At 57.5% G+C, this 21161-nt stretch overlaps 1 protein-coding gene across 2 annotated transcripts in view; it reads right to left on the bottom strand.

Annotated features, from left to right (window-relative positions):
- RABL6 (RAB, member RAS oncogene family like 6) overlaps window positions 1-21161 on the bottom strand; it is a 33314-nt gene that overhangs the window by 3975 nt on the left and 8178 nt on the right. The window contains exons 2-8 of one of the 2 annotated variants that reach the window (XM_009187821.4): window positions 13798-13932; window positions 10600-10647; window positions 7809-7861; window positions 6865-6956; window positions 4489-4629; window positions 3981-4089; window positions 1293-1396 (exon numbers count right to left, since the gene is read on the bottom strand). In XM_009187821.4, the coding sequence (XP_009186085.2) occupies window positions 1293-1396; window positions 3981-4089; window positions 4489-4629; window positions 6865-6956; window positions 7809-7861; window positions 10600-10647; window positions 13798-13932 (682 nt within the window). The remainder of the gene's footprint in view (window positions 1-1292; window positions 1397-3980; window positions 4090-4488; window positions 4630-6864; window positions 6957-7808; window positions 7862-10599; window positions 10648-13797; window positions 13933-21161) is intronic. The other variant, XM_003911062.3, reaches the window with a different exon arrangement.

Consider the following 21161-nt stretch of genomic DNA (forward strand, 5'->3'; position numbering starts at 1 on the left):
TCCGAGCACTGTGGGAGGCCGAGGCGGGCAGATCACAAGGTCAGGAAATAAGACCGTCCTGGTTAACACAGTGAAACCCCGTCTCTACTAAAAATACAAAAAAATTAGCCAGGCGTGGTGGCGGGCGCCTGTAGCCTCAGCTACTCGGGAGGCTGAGGCAGGAGAATGGCGTGAACCTGGGAGGTGGAGCTTGCAGTGAGCCGAGATCCGGCCACCGCACTCCAGCCTGGGCAACACAGCAAGACCCTGTCTCAGAAAAAAAGAGCAGCAGCCCCGAAGGGCAGGGACAGCAGGCACCAGCGTCCCTGTGTTCAGCTCCCCGGAAAGTCATTTCGGATCTGTTCTGAGGCACAGCCTTTGGGGGCTCCATGCAGAGGTGGCCAAATGGCAGCAAGTGGACCTTCCCGTGAGGGGGGATTCTGGGAAGAGGAGGGGGCTGGGGCTTGGTGGAGCACGTGCGGCCATCGCAGCATCCAGCTGACCCAACCCTCAGTCCCAGGAAATGCCAGGATTGGTTCAACAGAGAAGCGCCCATGCCGGGGGTCCATTCTGGGAGCCAGAAGCCATGGGTCCCTCTCCAGGCATCAGACTGCCTTCCGTCTCAGTCTCTTGCTGTGTCTCAACCAACAGCCAGATCCGAGGTGACCCACAGGGCTCTCCCTCTGGAAACAGAGACCTGCTGGGGGGCCTCAGGAGGGTCGCTGATTCGGCGGTCCCTGCCTGGGGAGGCACCAGGGGAGGCACCAAGCCCCCAGCTGTGCAGGAGCCTGAGGCAGAGAACGGCCAGCTGTCCCACTGCCCGCAACCCCCGGGGCTGCGCGTGCTGCCCAGGCCCACTCAGGAGGATGCTCTGAGCCGCCCTCTGCTATCAAGGACCAGAGACCTCCATGTCCTGGTCCGTATGTCTCTTCAGCACAGGGAGCTTCCCAAAGTCAAGGAGCTGACCAGAAAGCACACCCCACGCTGGCATCAATGTGGGAAGCTAAGCCCCTGACGGGCAGGCAGCCCCAGCAGGACTCCACCAGCATCAGCACCTGGCCACGGTCAGCGGTGCTCAGAGCGGCAGGCACGGCATGACCTGCACGAGGAGTCCATGCCAGGTGTGACTGTGAGGGGGCTGCTGGGGGCAGTGCCAACCTGAGCCCTCCTCCACCTATGCCCCAAGATGACTAATTTACCCCAAACGGGGGGCACTCCAAATGGGTTCCACTCCTTGGTGCAGCCCATGGCCCGGTACCACGGCCGCGCCTGCAGCCCCCACGCTGCCCCCGCGGGCGGACGCAGCCACATACATGCCGTAGTTCTGGTCCTCCGTCTCCTGCTGCACCGACAGCTCCTCCAGTGTGGCGTCCATGTCCAGCTGGTTTGTCTCCAGCTGCCGCAGCAGCGTCTCCCTCTGCAGAAGGGGAGCACACAGGCCTGAGCAGGGGCCCTTCCTGCTGCGACTGCCCCAGCCCGACAGCAGCTGAGTGCACAGGGGACGCGTCCTGCTGACTAAACCAGGAGATGCTGCAGGGACGGGTGCTCAGTAACTCATGGAGCTCTGGGCTGGGCCTCACTGGAACCACAGAAGCCCACGATTCCTCTGCGGCGACCGGCACGACACCTACAGGCTGCCAGCATGGCTTAGGGGACAGCTCTGCCACAGGCATAAACCTCAAAGCACCCCACCCACACGCACCTCCAAGGGTGAAGCAGCCTGACCTTCACCTGGAAAACAAAGCCGCTCCGCTCCCCGCCGCGCACACCTCTGGTGGCAGGACACAGCCCCGGCCACGCATCGCCACTGTCCCCACACCCACAGGCAGCTGGCTCTGGAGCAAACCGCTGCCCTCCTGGCCTGGAGCCCCAGGCTGGTCTGAGGCCGGTCCATGTCACTGCTCACTTTAGATTCAAATTAAATACAAACGCCAGAGCCTCACGAACCCCTGATCTCAGGTGAGCCACTGCGCCTGGCCCCTTCTCTCTTTTTTAATAGAGATGGGGTCTCGCTATGTTGCCTAGACTGGTTTCGAATTCCTGAGCTCAAGTGATCCTCCCACCGTGGCCTCTGCTGAAATTACAGGCCTCAGCTACCTGCCTGGCCTCTTTTTTTTTTTTTTTTTAATCAGCTTTTTCAGGTTGAAGAGATTTTTTTTTTTTTTTAGAACAGGGTCTTGCTATATTTATTGCCCAGGCAGATCTTGAACTCCTGGGCTCAAGCTATCCTCCCGCCTCTACCTCCCTAAGAGCTGAGATTATAGGCGTGAGCCACCGTGCCCAGCCTGGAGGGGTTTTTAAAATAAAAATGTGGGCCGGGTGCGGTGAGTCACGCCTGCAATCCCAGCACGTTGGGAGGCCGAGGCGGGCAGATCACGAGGTCAGGAGATCGAGACCATCCTGGCTAACCCGGTGAAACCCCATTTCTACTAAAAATACAAAAAACTAGCCAGGTGCAGTGGCAGGCGCCTGTAGTCACAGCTACTTGGGAGGCTGAGGCAGAAGAATCGCTTGAACCCAGGAAGCGGAGGTTGCAGTGAGGTGAGGTCGCACCACTGTACTCCAGCCTAAGTGACAGACTGAGACTCCATCTCCCACCCCCCAAAAAAAGGATATTAAAGTCAGTAAGGTCGCCGAAAATGGCTACAACAACAACAAAATGTGATTTTAACCAAATGTGTGAACTCTGGATCCTACTCTGGATACTGACTAAATACCTGATGATCTGAAGAACTCTTTGAAATCTTTGGAAATTTTAGTTTTTAAATTTGTTATTGTGGCTTATTTCTCCAAGAAAAACCTGTGACTTTAATGTGAGGTATTACATTATGTACTATGGTCAGGTTAAAAAAAACAGAACGGATTTTTTAGAGATGTGTTTGAAATATTTTTAGGTGACACAAAGGCCTGAAATTTGCTTCCAGGCCATCCAGGGGCAAGACAAAGAGGAAATGGGGGTCCCGCTGCTGAGACGGGTGAGGACATTAGATCTGCTTGAGCACATCCATAGCAAAAGGAGAGTGACACACAGCTCAGCCCTACGCTTCCAGCTCAAGACTGTCCAGGGCCCCGTGCTCTCCCTGGGAGGCTCTGGAAGCGTTTGGAGGGTAAACCATCAGGGAATGGAGCAGCGAGCAGTGGGGAGCTCTCCAAGGAGTAACCAACCCAGTGATGAGGGGACGGCTCTGCAGGAAGGACGGGCCTCCCCAGGAGTGCTGGCACCGCACAAGTCTGACTGCCGGCCTTCCTTCCCACCCAAACGCCCCCAGCAGCAGTCCCAGCCTGCAGGCGTCCTCACTTCTGACACCAGGAGGACAGCACAGCCCCTTCCCTGGGCAAGCCTGACATCCTTCTGAAGAAAGACCAAGGCTGCTACAGCTGCGGCTGGGCCCCAGGTCCCCCAGACCCAGTCAGGGCAGCCCAGGGCGAGGAGGTTCAAGCCTCGTCGTTTGCTGGGCTCCTTTGCAGCCACAGCTGGCCTGGCCCCTTGTTTCTACAAGGGAAGTTGAGTTTAGTCCACAGACCAAAGTTGGTTCCCTGGTTTTGACACAAGCACCAGGGAAATGTGAGATGTGAACAGCGAGTACCTCAGTGGCTCACGCCTGACATCCCAGCACTTTGGGAGACTGAGGTGGGAGGATTGCCTGAGCCCAGGAGTTTGAGGCTGCAGTGAGCCATGATTGCACCACTGCACTCCAGCCTGGGCCACACAGCAAGACCTTATCTCAACAAACAAAAGCAACCAGAAACACTGGGGGAAACTGAGCAAGGGGTCTCCGCAGAGGTGGAGGGGCTCCTGGAACTGGGTCTAGCCCTCAGGACCCTGCACCCTCTGCCACCCAGAGCAGGCAGGCGCAGTAGAACGTTGGGCCCTTGCCAGCAGCCAAACTCTGAGCAGGCCCACAGCTTTCTCAGGCATTAGGAGGGAGGCCTGTCCAGGGAGACGCCTGGAAAGAGGTGAGAGACCAGCATCCACTCCACCCCACACGGTGAGTGCTTACCTGAAGCTGCAAAAATGGGATATTGAAGAACTTATGAAGGTACTTTAGGCCAAAGCTGTTCTTCATGGAAGACTCAGCGTAGCGGAAGTAGGAGGAACCTGGAGGTCTGCTTTCAAAAAGGAAGAAAGATGCAAGAGAAAGACCCTTGCCCCGGTGCCAAGGACCACCCCTGGGCCCACGACTGCCGGTCCGCACTGCCCTCTCTCCTCCTGCAGGCTCCTGAGGCCACAGGACCCTGCTGAGCCCTGCTAACCAGCTAAGCTGAGTGCCCTTCTGCAGGTGACCCCCACGGTGCCAGCACCTCACCCCGGCACACAGTTCCCAGCACAGTTCCTGGCAATGCCATTGAGGAGACCCAGGTTTCAGTGAGCCCCACGCCGCGGCGTGACCTGACATCCCCTGGCCCCCGTGCTAATGCTAACCCCTCCCCCGGCCTCTGCCTCAGCACCCTCCCCCACGCACCAGAGCACCAGGCAGCGTCCCTTGGGAGCAGGGCCACTGCACTCACCTGTCCAGGTTGTCGATGAAGTCACGCACGTCGTCCGGCAGGATGACTCGGTGCTCGCCCATGTCCCGGTAGTTCCCCAGCACGCACACTGGCACATGGGTGGGCACTTTCGGAAGCTCCCGGAGAATATAATTGAAGGTCCTCAGGGAACAGGTGAGGACCTGGCTTAGTTTCAGCTCTGCGACGCCCTGTCCCTCCCTGGGAAGCTACTGTGTGCCCAGGCCCGAGGACGGTGGCTGCTTCTCATTTCCAACATCCTACCCACCGGAAGCACGCCTCGAGCGTGCAGAGCGAGAAGGAAGTGCCTCGAGGGCCTTCGCACCCCTCCCAGCCTGCAGCCCCCGCCCATCCCTCTCCCTGAGGGACATACTTGACCGCACCCCACACTGGAATGCCCCTGCCTGTCCCTGCCTTCCCTCAGAGCGCCCCGCGTCCACATCCCTACAAAACCACCTCTGGCTTTGCCTGCGTCCACCCTCATCCCACACTGTCCTCTGTGCCCCTCGGCATTGACCCCGTGGCTGCTCGTCCAGGCTCCCTGCCCACCGGGGAGGCCAAGGACAGCCTGGGGTGCCCCTGCTACTGCCGGTCAAGCGGCTGTTTGGAGAGCCTTGTCTTAAGCAGACATCTCCGGGAACGGATGGCAAGTCTCCAGAATCTGCCTGTCGCGGAGCTGCCAGTTTCTCAGCTGCACAGTTTTCCAAAAGGCTTGTGAAGAAATAACTAGCGCTTCAAGTGACAAAACTTCCCGACTGAGAGAAAGCCAACACAAGTGGGTGAAAAACGCAGCATCCTACGTTTGTAACTCCGTTTTCTTTCATTTGCACAGTCATTTAAACCAGTCCCTCACCAAGGCCGGCCCAGGGGCACCTCTGGTCCTAAGCAGGCGGCCCTCTGGTGTCTCCTGCTCCTCGCAGCTGTGAAGGGCCTGCGTGGCGCTTGAAGCCGCTGTCTGAGCCAGTGGTGTTTTCCATCCTTCATGTTGGGCAGCAGGGGCTCCAAAGCATTGCTACCACAGGCATCGCCCACCCAGGCTGGTGCTGCCAACAGGGTCTCTGGGCCCACAGGTGAGTGCCTTTGCCGCGTCTTCCCAGGCTGGCTGGAGTCTCGCTGTCCCTCCTGCCCGCTCCTCACATGGCAGCCCAGGCGGATGCAGCTCCCTCCAGGCCGTTCCCGCGGCAGCAGTGGGAGGTGTCGTGGAGGCCACTCTGCGTCCACACTCAACTTCGCTTGGGAAAAGCCACTTCCCACCCACCAGGACAGCAGGCTGGCCTAGACAGGAGAGGCCGGAGGGACAGCAGCACCACTGCTCACCCAGGTGAGGCTGGCGTGTGTGCACCCGAGCTGGACTCGTGCCCCGGGTGGGTCCACCAGCCCCGTGCGTAGTTCTCCTGCCATCCGTGTGCCACACCCCCACCAAGGGCTCTCCCGAGGGTGCCTGCAGTCAGTCCTTGGCGGTGGTGCTGCAGGCTGGGAGGGCAGGCAGGGTTCCCAGCATTAGCAAAGGTTGGCAGAGGCCCAGAGCATGGCCGGCCAGGCGCTGCAAGCCGCCCTCAGGCCTGGGCTGCTGATGCGTGCTAAGTGTGGAGCCCCGTGACAGGCGGTGTGCTTAACCCTGGTGTGGGGGTCTTCCCAAGTAAGAGAAGCTGCTGACCAGGCCCCCAGGCCAGACCCACTGCTGGGAAGAGCAGATGCCTGGACGCGTCGAATGCGCTGCTCCTAGTGCTCCAGGCACTGGCTGTGGGTAGGAGGGGCCCCGCGCCAGGAGGCTGGTCTCCACAAGGCCCTCGTTCTTCTAGGAGCCTTGCACCAAGTGTGTGTCTGCAGCACCCCCACGCTGGGGCTCCAGTGCGTCCTGGGGGACACTGCACTTCTGAGGAGCTGAGTGGATCCCACGTGACTCCACACAGTGGCCTCTGGGCGCTTGTGCCTAGTCCCCCAGAGATAGTCCTGAGTGCCACTGCCCTTAGCAGATACTGCTGTCATCTTCTTGCTAGAATGAATCTTGGCGTGGGTTCTCCTGGGTCATGGAAGACGGAGGTCTCGGGGAGCCCTCAACACAAGCAGCCACTTGCTTCTGCCAAATCCCAGATGGTTTTTCAGGAAGAATAATGGGGCTATGGAAGGTACATGCCTTGCCCCAGACACCTTTCGCAGCCGGCCGCACCATCCCGCCCCATATGCACAGACATAGCTGTTGCCTAGTCCGACATCCAGGCCACTGCCCCTCGTGGCTGAGCCGCCACAGCTGCCCAGCAAGAGTCCCTTGGCCCTGCAGAATGATGCCACTCTAACCATTATCTGCTGCACAGAGAGGGCGCCCAAGGGGCTAGGGGGTGACAGTTACCGGTGGCCGCCCCGCCAGCTCCCGCTTACCACTGCTTGGTGATGTCAAACATCATGACCACGCCGTTGCAGCTCTTGTACACGTCCAGGAACTCGGCATCCAGGGCCATGTCGGACTCCGCCTGGGGACGGAGGGAATAGTAATGAGACTGGCCCAGGATGGGCCCCACCCATGTGGCCCACAGTCCTGGAAAAGGCTGGATAGTTTTCTAATCTGGAAAGATAATGGCCAGTTCCATTTGGAAACGATATGCTGAAGAGATGGGATAGCTAAACACAGGTTTGCCCTAAAGGGTCTGACAGTCAACCCCAGCCTCGCTGGCAGCTCCCTGAACAAGCCCCCTACTCAGGACCTCACACTAATCACAGCAGTGTCTGCCCCAGGCCTCACGGATGACCAAACCACCACTCGAAAATAGAGGCAGGCGCCAGACTACCAGCCGCCCTCGGCTAGATGTACATTCCGGAAGCTTCCAGTGCCCACAAACAGGGCTGGCTGCAGTGCTGTGGGCAGAGTCACTCCACCCCATGCTCTAAAGGGAGTGGGATGCACTGCACGGAGGGTGCGAGGCCCCCAGTGCGTCAGGCTCAGGTTGGGTTGGCCCCAGGTGGCTCCAGGGAGAGTGAAACACGCCCACAGCCACCACTGCAAGATGTGTCCTGTGCTTTGAAGGGCCGAGCCCACTGTGACTGGGATAAAAGTTTGGCGAATTCACTTAAATACTTCTCAGGTCACTCATATGCCAATAGGGGTCAGTCCAACACGATGTCTAGTACAGGTGAGCCAGCCACCAGCCACCCCCAAATGCAGCCATGGCAGTGTGGGGTTTGCGGAGCAGGTGGGAAGCCCAGCGGCCCCCGTGGCCACAGCATAACTGGGGTGCTTGGGGTCAAAGGCGTGTGAAGTGTTGGGCACCGGCTCACGCACCCCAGGGCCCTGAGCCACTGCTACCCGCTGTGCACCGGGCACTCACCTCCTGGGGGTCGTTCTCCATCTTTAAGCCATCGCCTCGCTTTTTGCATTTTCCTTATTTAAAAACAAACAAAAATTACGAGGTGGAATCCCTGGGCCACAGGAGGAGCATGGGTCCCCCTTGGCCACTCAGCCCCCAGCTCTGGCAGGTGCCCTGCTCCGCCACCCCAAGCAGCCTGCAGTGCGGGCACCCACGAACTCTGGAGCAGCGGGACCTGGGCAAGGCCCTGCTGTCGGCTTTGGGGGCAGGGCTGGGCTGGGCCTGGACAGAAGGTGCTAGATGGGGCCCATGGGCTCAGCAGCTGCTGGACAGGCTGCGGTGGGATGGCCCACAGCCCTGCACCAGGAGGGTTTGCTGCTGAAGGAAGGGCCCCCCCCGCAGCTCCCCCAAGTCCAGGGTGGGAGGAGGTACAAGGGATATGGTGGGAAAGTGAGGGGCCTCCCCCTGGGGTAAAAGTAGGGAGATGAGCGCACAGACTCTCAAGGCAACAACCAACATGGGAGAAAAGGAGAGGAGGGCAGGGGTCCCAGCCCTGAAGAGGCCTGGGGAGGCAGGAGGGCAGCTGTGTGGTGTCCACGGTCTGGGTCCCCTGAGCCTCTGCCATCAAGGTCACCATGGCTCTCCTGAGCAGTGAGGGGCCATGGCCCCTCCCTCTATCTCCACAATGCTGACCTGAGGAGAAAGGGCTCCAGACCATCCTGGGAACTCTGGGGATCCCAGTCTTGAAGTCACGGACTGGGACAACAAACAAAACCCCTAAGAACAGATGGGGCTCATGTGTTTAAAACGCCACCTCCACTTTATTCCACAGCTTGTTTCTGAACTGCTCACCACGATGTGACCCGGTAGGGGGGTCAGCCCCTCCCTCACAAGGTACAGGAGACAGAACCAGCCCAGAGGAGCCTGCCTAGTCCAGCCACAAAGGGCTCAGCACAGCACTGCTGGCTGTCTGGGGCCTGTACCCAGGAAGGATGCCCACAGCCTAACCAGCACCCCCCTGGGCTAGCCACTGAGGCCGGTCGGATCTGCTCTGGGGAGAGCAGGCAGAGCTGGAGGGGGGCCGGGCCCTGGCTGTCCAGGCGGAGGTGAGGGATGTCGGCTCACCTTGAGGCTCCTCCATTCAGCCTCCCTCCGGGCAGCCTGCCCCGTGCAGCCCCCGCTGAGCCTGATGGCCTCACCTTCCCCTTCCCCTCGAGAACTCACCAGGTTACCATGAGGCCTCAGCACCCTCCACTGCGCTCCCCACTGGCCGTCCCAGCTGCTGTGGGCAGTGCTCACACCTTGCACAGTGGGCACGGAGTCAGGGTGGCAGTGGAAGGCATGCCAGGCCCTGTCATGGAGCTGGGGGGACCTTTCCCTCCCGAGGGGCCCTGGTTTAGGCTGAGTGAGACTCCCCGGTGGGTGCTAACAGGTGATGCAAGGGTACACATGCAACCCCAGAGGAAGCCCAGCACTGGGCCGGGTGGCCTCTGCACCCAAAGGCCTCCACGGCAGCCCCAGGCACGACAGGCCACCAGGAGGGGGTCCCATCCTAAGCCATGGAGACCACACCCATCACAGTGCCCAGATACGAACCCCTGTCTACGGGAAGCCTGTGCCCGCTCCACACACGGGCAAAGCCAGGGAGCCACAGCCAGGGAGCCAGAGCTGGAGGGAGGCACAGGAAATCTCTGCAGCTCCGGAAGGGACCCTGCCCCGGATGTGGGAAGCATCCCAGGATGCGAGTCAGGGCAGCCCCGCCTGAGACACCTGGGGGCCACAGGCAGATCTAATAGCTTCCCCTCACAGTGGGGACAGGGACAATGACGGGGCAGTGGGTGGCCACCTCTAACGCCAGAGACCACGCAGAGCTCTGCAGACACAGCATCTGGAACACCAGGTCAGCAAGGGCCACACAGAGTCCAGCGCAGCATGGTGGGAGCCGCAGGGGCCCAGCACCCCTACAGGAACTGCATGAGAACCCGTCTCTGACCCCCCATGGTCAAACCCACCCCAACAAAACACAGGTGGAGGAAGGGGAGCATGCGCCATCCAAACAGACACCATCACACAGAGACCGCGACCGCCTTTCCAGCAGAACCTCGTAACGAGGCCACAGCCAGGCCTGCAAGGCTGGGGCGTGCATGTGGCCAGCCCTGCGCACACCACACATGCCCACAGACCACGGGCCCGGGGAGGGCCCTGCACACATACACCACACATGCCCACAGACCACGATCCCGGGGAGGGCCGTGAGCTCCACTCTGAGGACTTAGAAGAACTTGTGACCTTGTGGCTGAGGAGGAGACCAACGATGGCGAGGACACCCCGAGGCTGCTGCAGCCCTCCCAGGGCCCCCAGAGCGCGGGTCTGTGTGGCTGGGGATCCCTGGCGGGAACACATCCCTCGAGACAGCCTGTCTCCGGAGCGCAGGAGCTGGGTCCTCGGCTGTGGGCATGGGGCCACCTGGTGCTGGATCGCTCTGCCAGGCAGTGCAGGAGGGCTCCCAAAATAGCACCCCAGGCCTTGGGGCTCAAAGCACACCCCCGGCCGCACCTGCCACTGCCGTGCATGCCGTCACTCAGAGGCGGGAGGGATGCTAACTAAAGCAGCAAAGCATGTGGTGCCACAGGAGGGCTGTGCTGTGCCGCGGGGTCACCACTGGATGTGGAGGGGAGCAGAGCAGCAAGACTCTGGGCACCGTCCACGAGGACAGTGGGTGATGCATGGGCACCGGGGGAAAGAAAGGAAGCCTCTCTGCACAGAGCACACAGTCCCAGAGAGAAGCAGACACAGAACACAGACGCCTCACCTTTGTCCACCACATCCCAGACTTCAACCTTCACGATGTCATCCGTGGCTGAAACAGGGAGAATCCTAAGATTAGTGCCCAATATGAAGTTCCCAGAATTGCTTCCTTGATCCAGTAGTGTGGTTGTCTGTCTTGCGCGCAGAGCACCAGCTCCTGGGACTTCCGAGTGTCCAGAAACCCAGGATGTGCCCCCTCAAGATGACCACACAGGGAGCGGCTCCTTCAGGCCTCGCTCGAATTTCCCTTCCATTCCATTCCCTCCTTCCAGTCCAGCCCCGATCCCTGGGCGGCCTCCATTGATCCCCAGGCCGGCCCCTCCCAGTTCCATTCCTGGGCACGGCCCCCCTCCCTCCCAGACCCCAAATCCTGGGCCTGACTCCCCTCCCTCAGCCCAGATCCGGGCCTGACCTCCTCCCTCCCATTTGATCCTGGGCCACCTCCCAAATTTCAGATCCCCCGACCCCAATCCCTGGGCTCCCTCCCTCCGGCCCGGCCTCCCTCCACTCCCGGCCCCGATCCTGGGCCGGCCCCACTCCCCAGGCCCCTGATCCTGGCCGGCCCCTCCCCCGACCCCAATCCCTGGGCTTTGGCTCCCCTCCAGCCCGATCCTGGGCACAGCCCTCCCTCCCAGACCCCCAGATCCTGGGCATGACCCCTCCCAGACCCCTGATCCTGGGCATGACCCCTCCTGGAGCCCCTGATCCACGGGCATGGCTCCCCTAGATCCATTCCAGTCCACCGGCCCCCCTCAATCCCCGGCCCCCACGGCTCCTTCCCCCCTCCCTGGGCCCCCCCATCCTGACCCCACGACCCCCCACTCCCCGTCCATTCCGGCCCCCACTCCCTCCATTCCTTCCAGACCCCGATCCGCCCCGGCCCCACGATCCCTGGCCCCCTGGGCCCCAGTCCTGGGCACGACCCCCTCACTCCTCGGTCCCGATCCTGGGCATGACCCCCTCACTCCTCGGCCCCGATTCTGGGCATGGCCCCTCACTCCCGGGCCCCGATCCTGGGCACGGCCCCCTCCCTCCCCGGCCCCGATCCTGGGCACGGCCCCCTCCCTCCTGGGCCCCGATCCTGGGCACGGCCCCTCCCTCCCTGGCCCCAAACCTGGGTCCCTCCCTGCAGGGCCCTGATCCTGGGCACGGCCCCTCCTGGCCTCAGCATACTGGAAGGTGACCCTCCTGGCTGGGTGGATGTCTTTGTTTTGCCCATAGTCTCCATGAGAGCAGGTGCGCTCCTGCTGACGGGTGTGAACAAACGGGCCCACCTGTGTCACCTTCTCCTGACCCTGTTTCTGCATCCAGTGACTGGCCTCTGGTTCACTTTGAGGGAGTGGGATGTAAGTAACCACTGAGGGCGGAGGCCGGACCCTCCCTTCGGAGCCACCTGACAGGCCCCAGGCCTGCCCCATGCTGCACCATCACGGCTGGGCCTGCTGGTGCCGCCTGCTCCTCCTGAGCACCCACGACTGTGCCCTATTGTGGGGCATGCTGGGGTCTGGGGGAGCCAATGGATGGAGCCTCCCGCCCACCCAAGGATTCCAAGGGGAAGGGAGAACCAGAGGGGAGAGGCACACCCAGGCCCCTCACACCGCCAGGCATCTGCACACCAACCGCATCTGCACACCAACCACATCCATGTCGCCTGAGCAGAGGGGCATAAACGCTGCCATCACCCTCACCCCAAACCAGGAAGAGAGTGCGGTGGCAGGAAGAGCTTCTGCGTGCCGGCCCTGTGGGCTCTGTGTCCTGTCAGCCCAGCACCACCCTCCCAGGCCCTAGAGAGCAGCAGATGCCCAGCAACTCCACGGCTGTTCTGCACAGCAGTCCAGGCGTCAGCTGTCACCATGTGGCAGCTGAAACTCATCTTTGCCTCCCACTAGTAACCCACTAGGTTTTATTTTTTTTTTCAGTGAAAAGGAATGGTGTTTAAAACAGCCCTGGCTAAGCGCAGTGGCTCATGCCTGTAATCCCAGCGCTTTAGGAACCCAAGGCGGGTGAATCACATGGTCAGAGTTCAAGGCCAGCCTGGCCAAGATGGTGAGACCCGTCTCTACTAAAAATATAAAAAATTGGCCGGGCGCGGTGGCTCAAGCCTGTAATCCCAGCACTTTGGGAGGCCGAGATGGGCGGATCACGAGGTCAGGAGATCGAGACCATCCTGGCTAACACGGTGAAACCCCGTCTCTACTAAGAAATACAAAAAATAGCCGGGCGAGGTGGCGGGCGCCTGTAGTCCCAGCTACTCGGGAGGCTGAGGCCGGAGAATGGCGTGAACCCGGGAGGCGGAGCTTGCAGTGAGCTGAGATCCGGCCACTGCACTCCAGCCTGGGCTACAGAGCGAGACTCCGTCTCAAAAAAAAAAAAATATATATATATATATATAAAAAATCAGCCAGGTGTGATGGCGGACGCCTGTAATCCCAGCTACTCAGGAGGCTGAGGCAGAGAATTGCTTGAACCTGGTTCTAGTGAGCTGAGATCTCACCACTGCACTCCAGCCTGGGCGCCAGAGCAAGATTCTGTCTCAAAAATAAACAAACAAAAAACAGACCAAAAAACAAAGAAACAAAAAACAGCCCCAAGGCTTTTTGCTGTCAGGATTCTGAACACACAGGGCAGCTGCTCTGCCTCCCACAGCACGAGCCTTGGAGCCGCCACAGCTATCACCTCCCCAACCTTCCTGCATCTACCCAGGCCCCCGCACCCAACTGAGACCCTGGCGAGGGGTCTATCCCACCATCCAGCCCACCTCACTGAATCTTTTAAGTGACACAAACTTTCCGCAGGAGCAAGGGCTCAAAGGTCTTATTACTGTTTCTGGTGCTGGCGCAGATGTGGGGCTGGGCCCAAGAAAAAACACCACGTGCTCCAAGAGGGCACAGGCCAGGGAGTGCTCCTCAGAAGACACCTCCTTTCAGTCCCCCAGGCGCCCGCGTACCCACTCACCTGCGGCCACTGTTGTCCCGAGCTGAGCCTCCCAGCTCAGCGGGGCTTCATGAAGCTCACTCAGGCAGCAGGGTGATCCACCCCAAAAGAGCCCCCCGAGTTCACTCCGGGACCCCCACGCAAGCAGGGTCCCTCACAGACAAGAACTCTTTGGGGAGACCCCCTCTGGGGAACGCATCTCCCAGGAACCAGGGCCAAGGAAGTGGAGGCCTGGAGCCCGAACCCCCGAGGCGCCCGCCACACTCACTCTTGTAGCTCCAGTGGATGCTGGTGACCTGGATCTCCTGCGTGGGGATGTACTCCTCCACGAACGGCCGGCCCTGCAGGCGGTGCCACAGCGCTGTCTTGCCCGTGTTCCTGTCTCCCCGGATCACTATCTTCACTGCGGGCACGAAGAGTAAAAGAAAAGGCCAATCAAACGAACCGAATCCAAGTTGCAGCTTTAAGAGCAATTACAAAGAGAGCCGGTTCTGCTGCCACCTGTTTATCTTTCTTGCCAGAGTCAGACTCAGGAGACCCGCAGGCAGGGGAGGAAGACCATGGGTGGGAACCATGGTGACCTCTCCCATCAGGAGGACACCTGGCGGCACACAGAGCATCGATGGCGACCGGGGCCCAAGGGGCAGCTAGGGGTCCTCCTGGGCTGCTGGAGGCCACAACCTGGGTCAGGCTTTCTACTTGGAGGACATGGTTCTGCCCTAGAGCCCACCCCGGGACCCCTGGGGACCCTCAGGGTCAGGGGCCGCCGCCTGCGGAGCTCGCCACAGCACCCCAGGCTTCTGCGGATTGCTCCTAACCAAGTTTTCTGCAGCCCTGGTGTCTTCAATGCACAATTCTGCAGAGCATGGGACCTGCATCCCAGCTCACGCACAACATGTGTGTGCCGGGTAGCCCCGGGCCTGGGCCTCCTTGCTCCGGGGCTGGGTTGGAGAGACCACTGCCCAGCTTGTTTGGAAAATGTGACGGGGTGGGGGAGGGAGGGCAGCTGGGAGGGGAGTGCGAGGTTAGCAAAGGCAGGAGGTGGCTCAGAATGGGTGGACAGGGGGATGGACCTGGCACCCGACTGGACTAAGAACAGACAGCCTGCGGAGGTGTTAGAAGAACAAGATGGAGAAGGACCGAGAAGCTGTGTGGACGCAGCAGCCAGCAATGAGACAGCTGCCCTCGGACCTGGGCAGACCCCGAGCTTCTCACACGGGTCTCGGTGAGCTCACCGCAGCCACGGGGGAGAGCAGAAGCCCTGGCCGTCCTCCGCGTTTCCATGAGGGGAGAGCCAGGGAAGGCGTCGGGAAGGGAGCTGGTGGCGGGGAGCAGAGGAAACCGAGGTGCAGGTCTGCAGGCTCCTCCCACTTCCCCACGTCTCAGGTCTCCCGCCGGCTCCCCGCATCTTCGGTCAGGTCTGCAGGCTGCTCTCGCTCCCGCAACTCCCCACCAGGTTTTCTGTCAGGGGGACCCCACGCTCCCAACACAGAGGGCGCCCGGCTCGAAGCTCCGAGGGGCCCTGGGCTGTCCCTGTGGCCCACCCGGCTCCTCTCTCCTGGCCCCGTTCCCTCCTCCTGCCTCAAGGCACCTGTTTCCACAATCGTTTCTTTTCCCCCGAAGCTTATTCATTTCCTCACCCATTCTAGGTACCTCAACGTGCCAACTTGCAACACCTCTGGCCAGATTTCACGTGCCGGCCCGCCCTGCGACAAAGCCACCAGAGGGGACCCGGGAGCCCTCACGGCCACGGCGGCTCCGCGCTCCTCCCGGCCGAGCCCACCCCGCGAAGGCGGGCCCTGTTCCCCTCCCTCCCCGCGGCGGACCTGGAGACCGAGGCCGCCCGCAGCGCCCCCAGCCCGGCGGCCCAGCCTGTGGTGAGCAGCAGCCCCAAGCGGAGCCGCAGGCGCTCAGCGCAGCCGGAGGGAGTCAGGCCCCCGCGAGACGGCAGCGGCGCCCTCCCTCCTCCGTCCCGAGGCAGGAACCCGGGCGCAGCCCACAGCTCTAGGCTCAGCCTGGCGGCCGCCGCCCCCGACACGAGCAGCAGCCCAGGCTCGCAGGGACTGCCCGGGCCGCGCACGCACAGCCTCGCTGGGCCCGCGAGAGAACGGCGGCGCCATCCACGTCCGTCCCGCGGCCCACGGGCTGTGCTTCCCGGTGCGTCCACATGCGGTGGTCCCGTCCCGGGTCTTTCCCGGGGGTGGGGCGTTAGCGACGCGGAGAGCTGAGACGTCCCAGCGACCGCCCGTCTTCCCGCCGCCAGAACCAACGCGCTCACGTCCCCGGGTCCCGGTATCTTGGCTCCTCCACCCTACACATCAGAAAATCCCCTCCCTTCATTCTGTAAAACTGGCACATGCTCTTTGTAAGGAACTTAAACAAGGTAGACAAGCACAGAGATTCATGTGAACAAAGCCTCCCAATGCCACTGCCGGAAACCTGCCCTCATGAACGTGGGAGCTCATTCCACGCATCTGGTCCGTTTTGCTTCTCCAGGATGTCGGAGTTAGGGTCGCACCGAATAATGTCTCTCGCTCAGCGATACGCACTTAAGGCTCCTGCAGGCCTCTCCACGGCTTGAGAACATCTTTTCAGGACTAAATAATGTTCCACCATCTGGATGCACGGAGTTTATCTAGTGAAGTTCATCTAGTGAAGGACGTCTTTCTTGGCCGCACTTTTCCTTGAATTTCCATTGATATTTTTCTCTTTTCGTAATTTACATTATTTGAATACTGCAACACTCACACTCAGCCTCTATTTTTTTTTTTCGTATCATTACCTGTCATTTTGCTGTGAGATTTTCCCTTTATTTTCTAAACCTTCCTTTGATTTTATTTTTGCTTTTCAAAAATTATTATTGGCCAGGCACGGTGGTGACTCACGCCTCTAATCCCAGCACTTTGGGAGGCCGAGGCGGGCGATCACTTGACGTCAGGAGTTCCAGACCAGCCTGGCCAACATGGAGAAACCCTGTCTCTACTAAAAATACAAAATTACCGGGGCATGGTGGTGGGCACCTGTAATCCCAGCTACTCGGGAGGCTGAGATAGGAGAATTGCTTAACCCCAGGAGGTGGAGGTTGCAGTGAGCTGAGATTATGACACTGCATGCCAACCTGGGCAAGAGAGCAAGACTCTGTCTCAAAAAAAAAAAAAAAAAAGTATTGTTTTTACAAACAGGGTCTCGCTGTCACCTAGGCTAGAGCCAGACCAGTGGCACGATCCTAGCTCACTGCAGCCTCAATCTCCTGGGCTCAAGTGATCCTTCCACCTTAGCCTCCCAAGTAGCTCAGACTACAGACACCTGCCAGTTAGTTTTTTTTTTTTTCTTTTTTTTGAAGACAGAGTCTCACTCTGTCGCACAGGCTGGAGTGCAGTGGTGTGATCTTGGCTCACTGCAACCTCCACCTCCTGGATTCAAGTGATTCTCCCGCCTCAGCCTCCCAAGTAGCTGGGACTACAGGCACATGCCGTCATGCCTAATTTTTTGTATTTTAGTAGAGCCGGGGATTCACCCTCTTGCCCGGGCTGGTCTCGAACTCCTGAGCTCAGGCAATCCGCCTGCCTTGCCCTCCCAAAGTGCCAGGATTACAGGTGTGAGACACTGCGCCAGGCCTAGTTTTTTTTACTATGTTTTTCTTAGAGAGACGGGGTCTTGCTTTTTGCCCAAGCTGGTCTCAACCTCCTGGGCTCAAGCAATCCTCCTGCCTCAGCCTCCCAAAATGCTGGGATTACAGGCATAAGCCATGGCACCAGTGAGGATGGTCCACTTTAATCTACGTTCCTTGAGCCTTTAGGTCCAGAGAATTTCTGTGAGTCTGCGGTAACCCTTCACATTTCTACCTGTTCTCTTTCATCTTGAAGTATATTCTGCATAGCATCACTGTAGCTGCGGCAGGTAGGACTATAGCTAGAGCGGCTTTCTTAGTTTACCTAGGGTCTTGTTTACCTAGTGTCTTGTTTCCAACTCCTAACTTTCAACACCATTGTTTTGGATGTGTCTCTTATACACCACATAGCCAAATTAAAGAAAAAAATCCCTCGAATCTCACATTCTTTCGAGCTGGTGAGTTCTGTTTACTGACAACTGCTGCTGCCATGTTATTTTATGATTTTTAGTTCCTGCTCTGGTTCACTCGCACCTCCCCCAGCCTTCTATGCCTTTGATTAAAGCAGGAAAAGGTGGTTTTCAGAAAGTATTCTTTCTGCCTGGTATTTATTTGGAAGGTTTACAACCTGTTTCTACATTTTGAATGGTAACCTTAAATTTTCAACACTGACATCTGCTGCAATAAAGTCTGAAGTTAACACATCTCTTTCCTTTCTTCTTAATAATATAGAGATCTCAATCCCTTGACTGTCCAGCTTCACCCTGGGCTGTGTTACTTCTGGTAGTTTCTTCTTTTCTATTCCCTATATAAATCATGATTACCACTGATTTAACATAACCAATGCTGCTTTTCTTTTCTTTTGAGATGAAGTCTTACTCCGTTGCCCAAGGTGGAATGCAGTGATGCAATCTTGGCTCACTGCACCTCCACCTCCTGGGTTCAGGCGATTCTCCTGTCTCAGCCTCTCAATTACCTGAGCCTACAGGTACATGCCACCACGCCCGGCTAATTTTTGTAATTTTTTTAGTAGAGATAGGGTCTCACTATGTTGGCCAGGCTGGTCTTGAACTCCTGACCTCATGATCCACCTACCTCGGCCTCCCAAAGTGTTGGGATTACAGGTGTGAGCCACCACGCCTGGCCCACCAAATGTATGTTAATGTATGAAAATGAAATGTATTTCATTTTCACCACATATTTACCAGTTTCTTTGTTTACCTTTGCTTTTTTTTTTTTTTTTTTTTTTTTGAGATGGAGTCTTGCTCTGTTGCCCAGGCTGGAGTGCAGTGGCGCAATCTCAGCTCATTCCAACTTCTACCTCCTGGGTTCAAGCAATCTTGTGCATCAGCCTCCTAAGTAGCTGGGATTACAGGTGCCTGCCCTCACACCCGGCTAATTTTTTGTATTTTCAGTAGAGACAGGGTTTCATCATGTTGGCCAGGCTGGACTCAAACTCCTGACCTCAAGTGATCCACCTGCCTTGGCCTCCCACAGTGCTGGGATTAGAAGTGTGAGCCAGCACCCAGCCCTCTTTGCTTTTTGAATCCCTCTCCTGTCTTTCAAGCTCAACTCCACCTCTCTGAAGAATAACCTTCAGTATTTATTTCTACAAGAGCCTTTGCACAGTGAGCCTCAAACTGCGGCTGAAATGGAGCCAGTCACATTGCTCTGAAGTGCTCATCAGGCAGAGACCTCAGCCTGCATCGGCCCTCCCACAGCCCGCATCAGCCCCCCTCAGCCCGCGTCGGCTCCCCTCAGCCCGCGTCGGCCCCCTCAGCCACAGGTTTGCTGTGAGCTGGTCACCAGTTCACCACATGTTCCTCTCAGGGAAGTCTTTTTGTTCTGGTTGCATCTAAGATGTTTACTTTTTAATGTTTTGAAAATTTCCAATGATGTATCTAGCTGTGGATGTTTTTTAAACTCTGGACTTCTTGTAGTTTCCTGTATTTCATGAACTCTGGAAAATCCTCATTTTTCCCTTTCTCCTTTCCTGCTCTCTTCTCCTGGAACTTGTACTGGATACGGGTTGGCATCGCCTCCTCCCGGGGCCGTACATCTCCTCCCGACACTGCTCCTCCTCTCTTCAGCTGGGTTAGTGCTGCTTCTCCTGTCTGCCAACTTATTTAACTGTTGTTTTTATTTTTATTTTTTTTTGTTTTTGAGATGGAGTCTCGCTCTGCCGCCCAGGCTGGAGTGCAGTGGCCAGATCTCAGCTCACTGCAAGCTCCGCCTCCCGGATTTACGCCATTCTCCTGCCTCAGCCTCCCGAGTAGCTGGGACTACAGGCGCTCGCCATATTGCCCAGCTAGTTTTTTTTTTTTTTTGTATTTTTTAGTAGAGACAGGGTTTCACCGTGTTAGCCAGGATGGTCTCGATCTCCTGACCTCGTGATCCGCCCGTCTTGGCCTCCCAAAGTGCTGGGATTACAGGCGTGAGCCACTGCGCCCGGCCTGATTTAACTGTTAATGACTATGTTTTTCATTTCTAGAGGTTTTTATTCTCTTTGTTTCTTTTTCAAACACAAATTGTCTACTCATGGTTTTTTCTATGTTTAATTTATAATTGACATAATAATTGCACATATTATGGGCATCAGACTTGACTAGTCTTAAGGTTGCTTCCTTTTACGTCGTTATCAATTTTAACATACATTTGTTTTCTATTATCTTCAGATTTTGAGAATGAAGTGTCTTATTTTCTCTCCCTTGAAATGAAATTTACTCCTTTTAAAAGCTAATTACCCATATACACACCTACTATATAGCCACACACTCTTTTTTAAAAAAGCTAATTACAAGAAATCCTGTAACATCAGAAATAAAACAAGTAAAATAGTCTGGCTTAATTATTCTAAAAAATTAATCCCACCCCCCCTTTTTTTTTGAGACGGAGTCTCACTGTCACCCAGGCTGGAGTGCAGTGGCGCAATCTCAGCTCACTGCAATGTCCACCTCCCGGGCTCAAGCAATTCTCCTGCCTCAGCCTCCCGAGTAGGTGGGATTACAGGCATGTGCTCACCACACCCAGCTAATTTCTGTTATTTTTAGTAGAGATAGGGTTTTGCCATGTTAGCCAGACTGGTCTCAGACTCCTGACCTCAAGTGATCCACTCACCACAGCCTCCCAAAGTGCTGGGATTACAGGCGTGAGGCACCATGCCCAGCTTAACCTCTACTTTTAAGTTAAAAGGTTAGGCTGGGCCGGGCGCGGTGGCTCAAGCCTGTAATCCCAGCACTTTGGGAGGCCGAGGTGAGCGGATCATAAGGTCAGGAGATCGAGACCATCCTGATTAACAAGGTGAAACCCCATCTCTACTAAAAATACAAAAAAATTAGCCAGGCGAGGTGGCAGGCGCCTGTAGTCCCAGCTGCTTGGGAGGCTGAGGCAGGAGAATGGCGAGAACCTGGGAGGCGGAGCTTGCAGCGAGCTGAGATCTGGCCACTGCACTCCAGCCTGGGCAACAGAGCGAGACTCTGTCTCAAAAAGAAAAAAATTAGGCTGGTTCAAGTGGCTCTCTCCTGTCATTCCAGCACTTTGGGAGGCCAAGGCAGGTGGATCGCTTGGGCCCAGGAGTTTGAGACCAGCCTGGGCAACATGGTGAAACACTGTCTGTACAAAAATTACAAAACTCAGCCAGGCATGGTCGTGTGCACCTGTAGTCCCAGCTACTCGGGAGGCTGAGGTACCAGGATTGCTTGAGCCAGGGGGGTGAAGGCTGCATTGAAAAGACTGCGCCACTGCACTCCAGTTTAGATGAAAGGGCAAGGCCCTATATCCAAAAAAAAAAAAAATCAAATCAACTTCAGAATCTTTTTTTTCTCCTGCTGGTCCCTTGATCTTGGGTTTTGTTTTCTTTTTTTTCTGCTTAATTTCAGAATCTTAAATGTTGGCTGGAATAAGCTAAGTGATTCACCTGGAAAACCTTTAGGATTCATCTAAGAAACGCTAAGAAGCCCTGTACTTAACCTCATGGTAAACCTCCTCTTTTACTAAATGGGATGTGAACACGATCCCTGTCT

The sequence above is a fragment of the Papio anubis genome, chromosome 13, assembly GCF_008728515.1.
Source record: "Papio anubis isolate 15944 chromosome 13, Panubis1.0, whole genome shotgun sequence".
Classification (NCBI taxonomy): domain Eukaryota; kingdom Metazoa; phylum Chordata; class Mammalia; order Primates; family Cercopithecidae; genus Papio; species Papio anubis.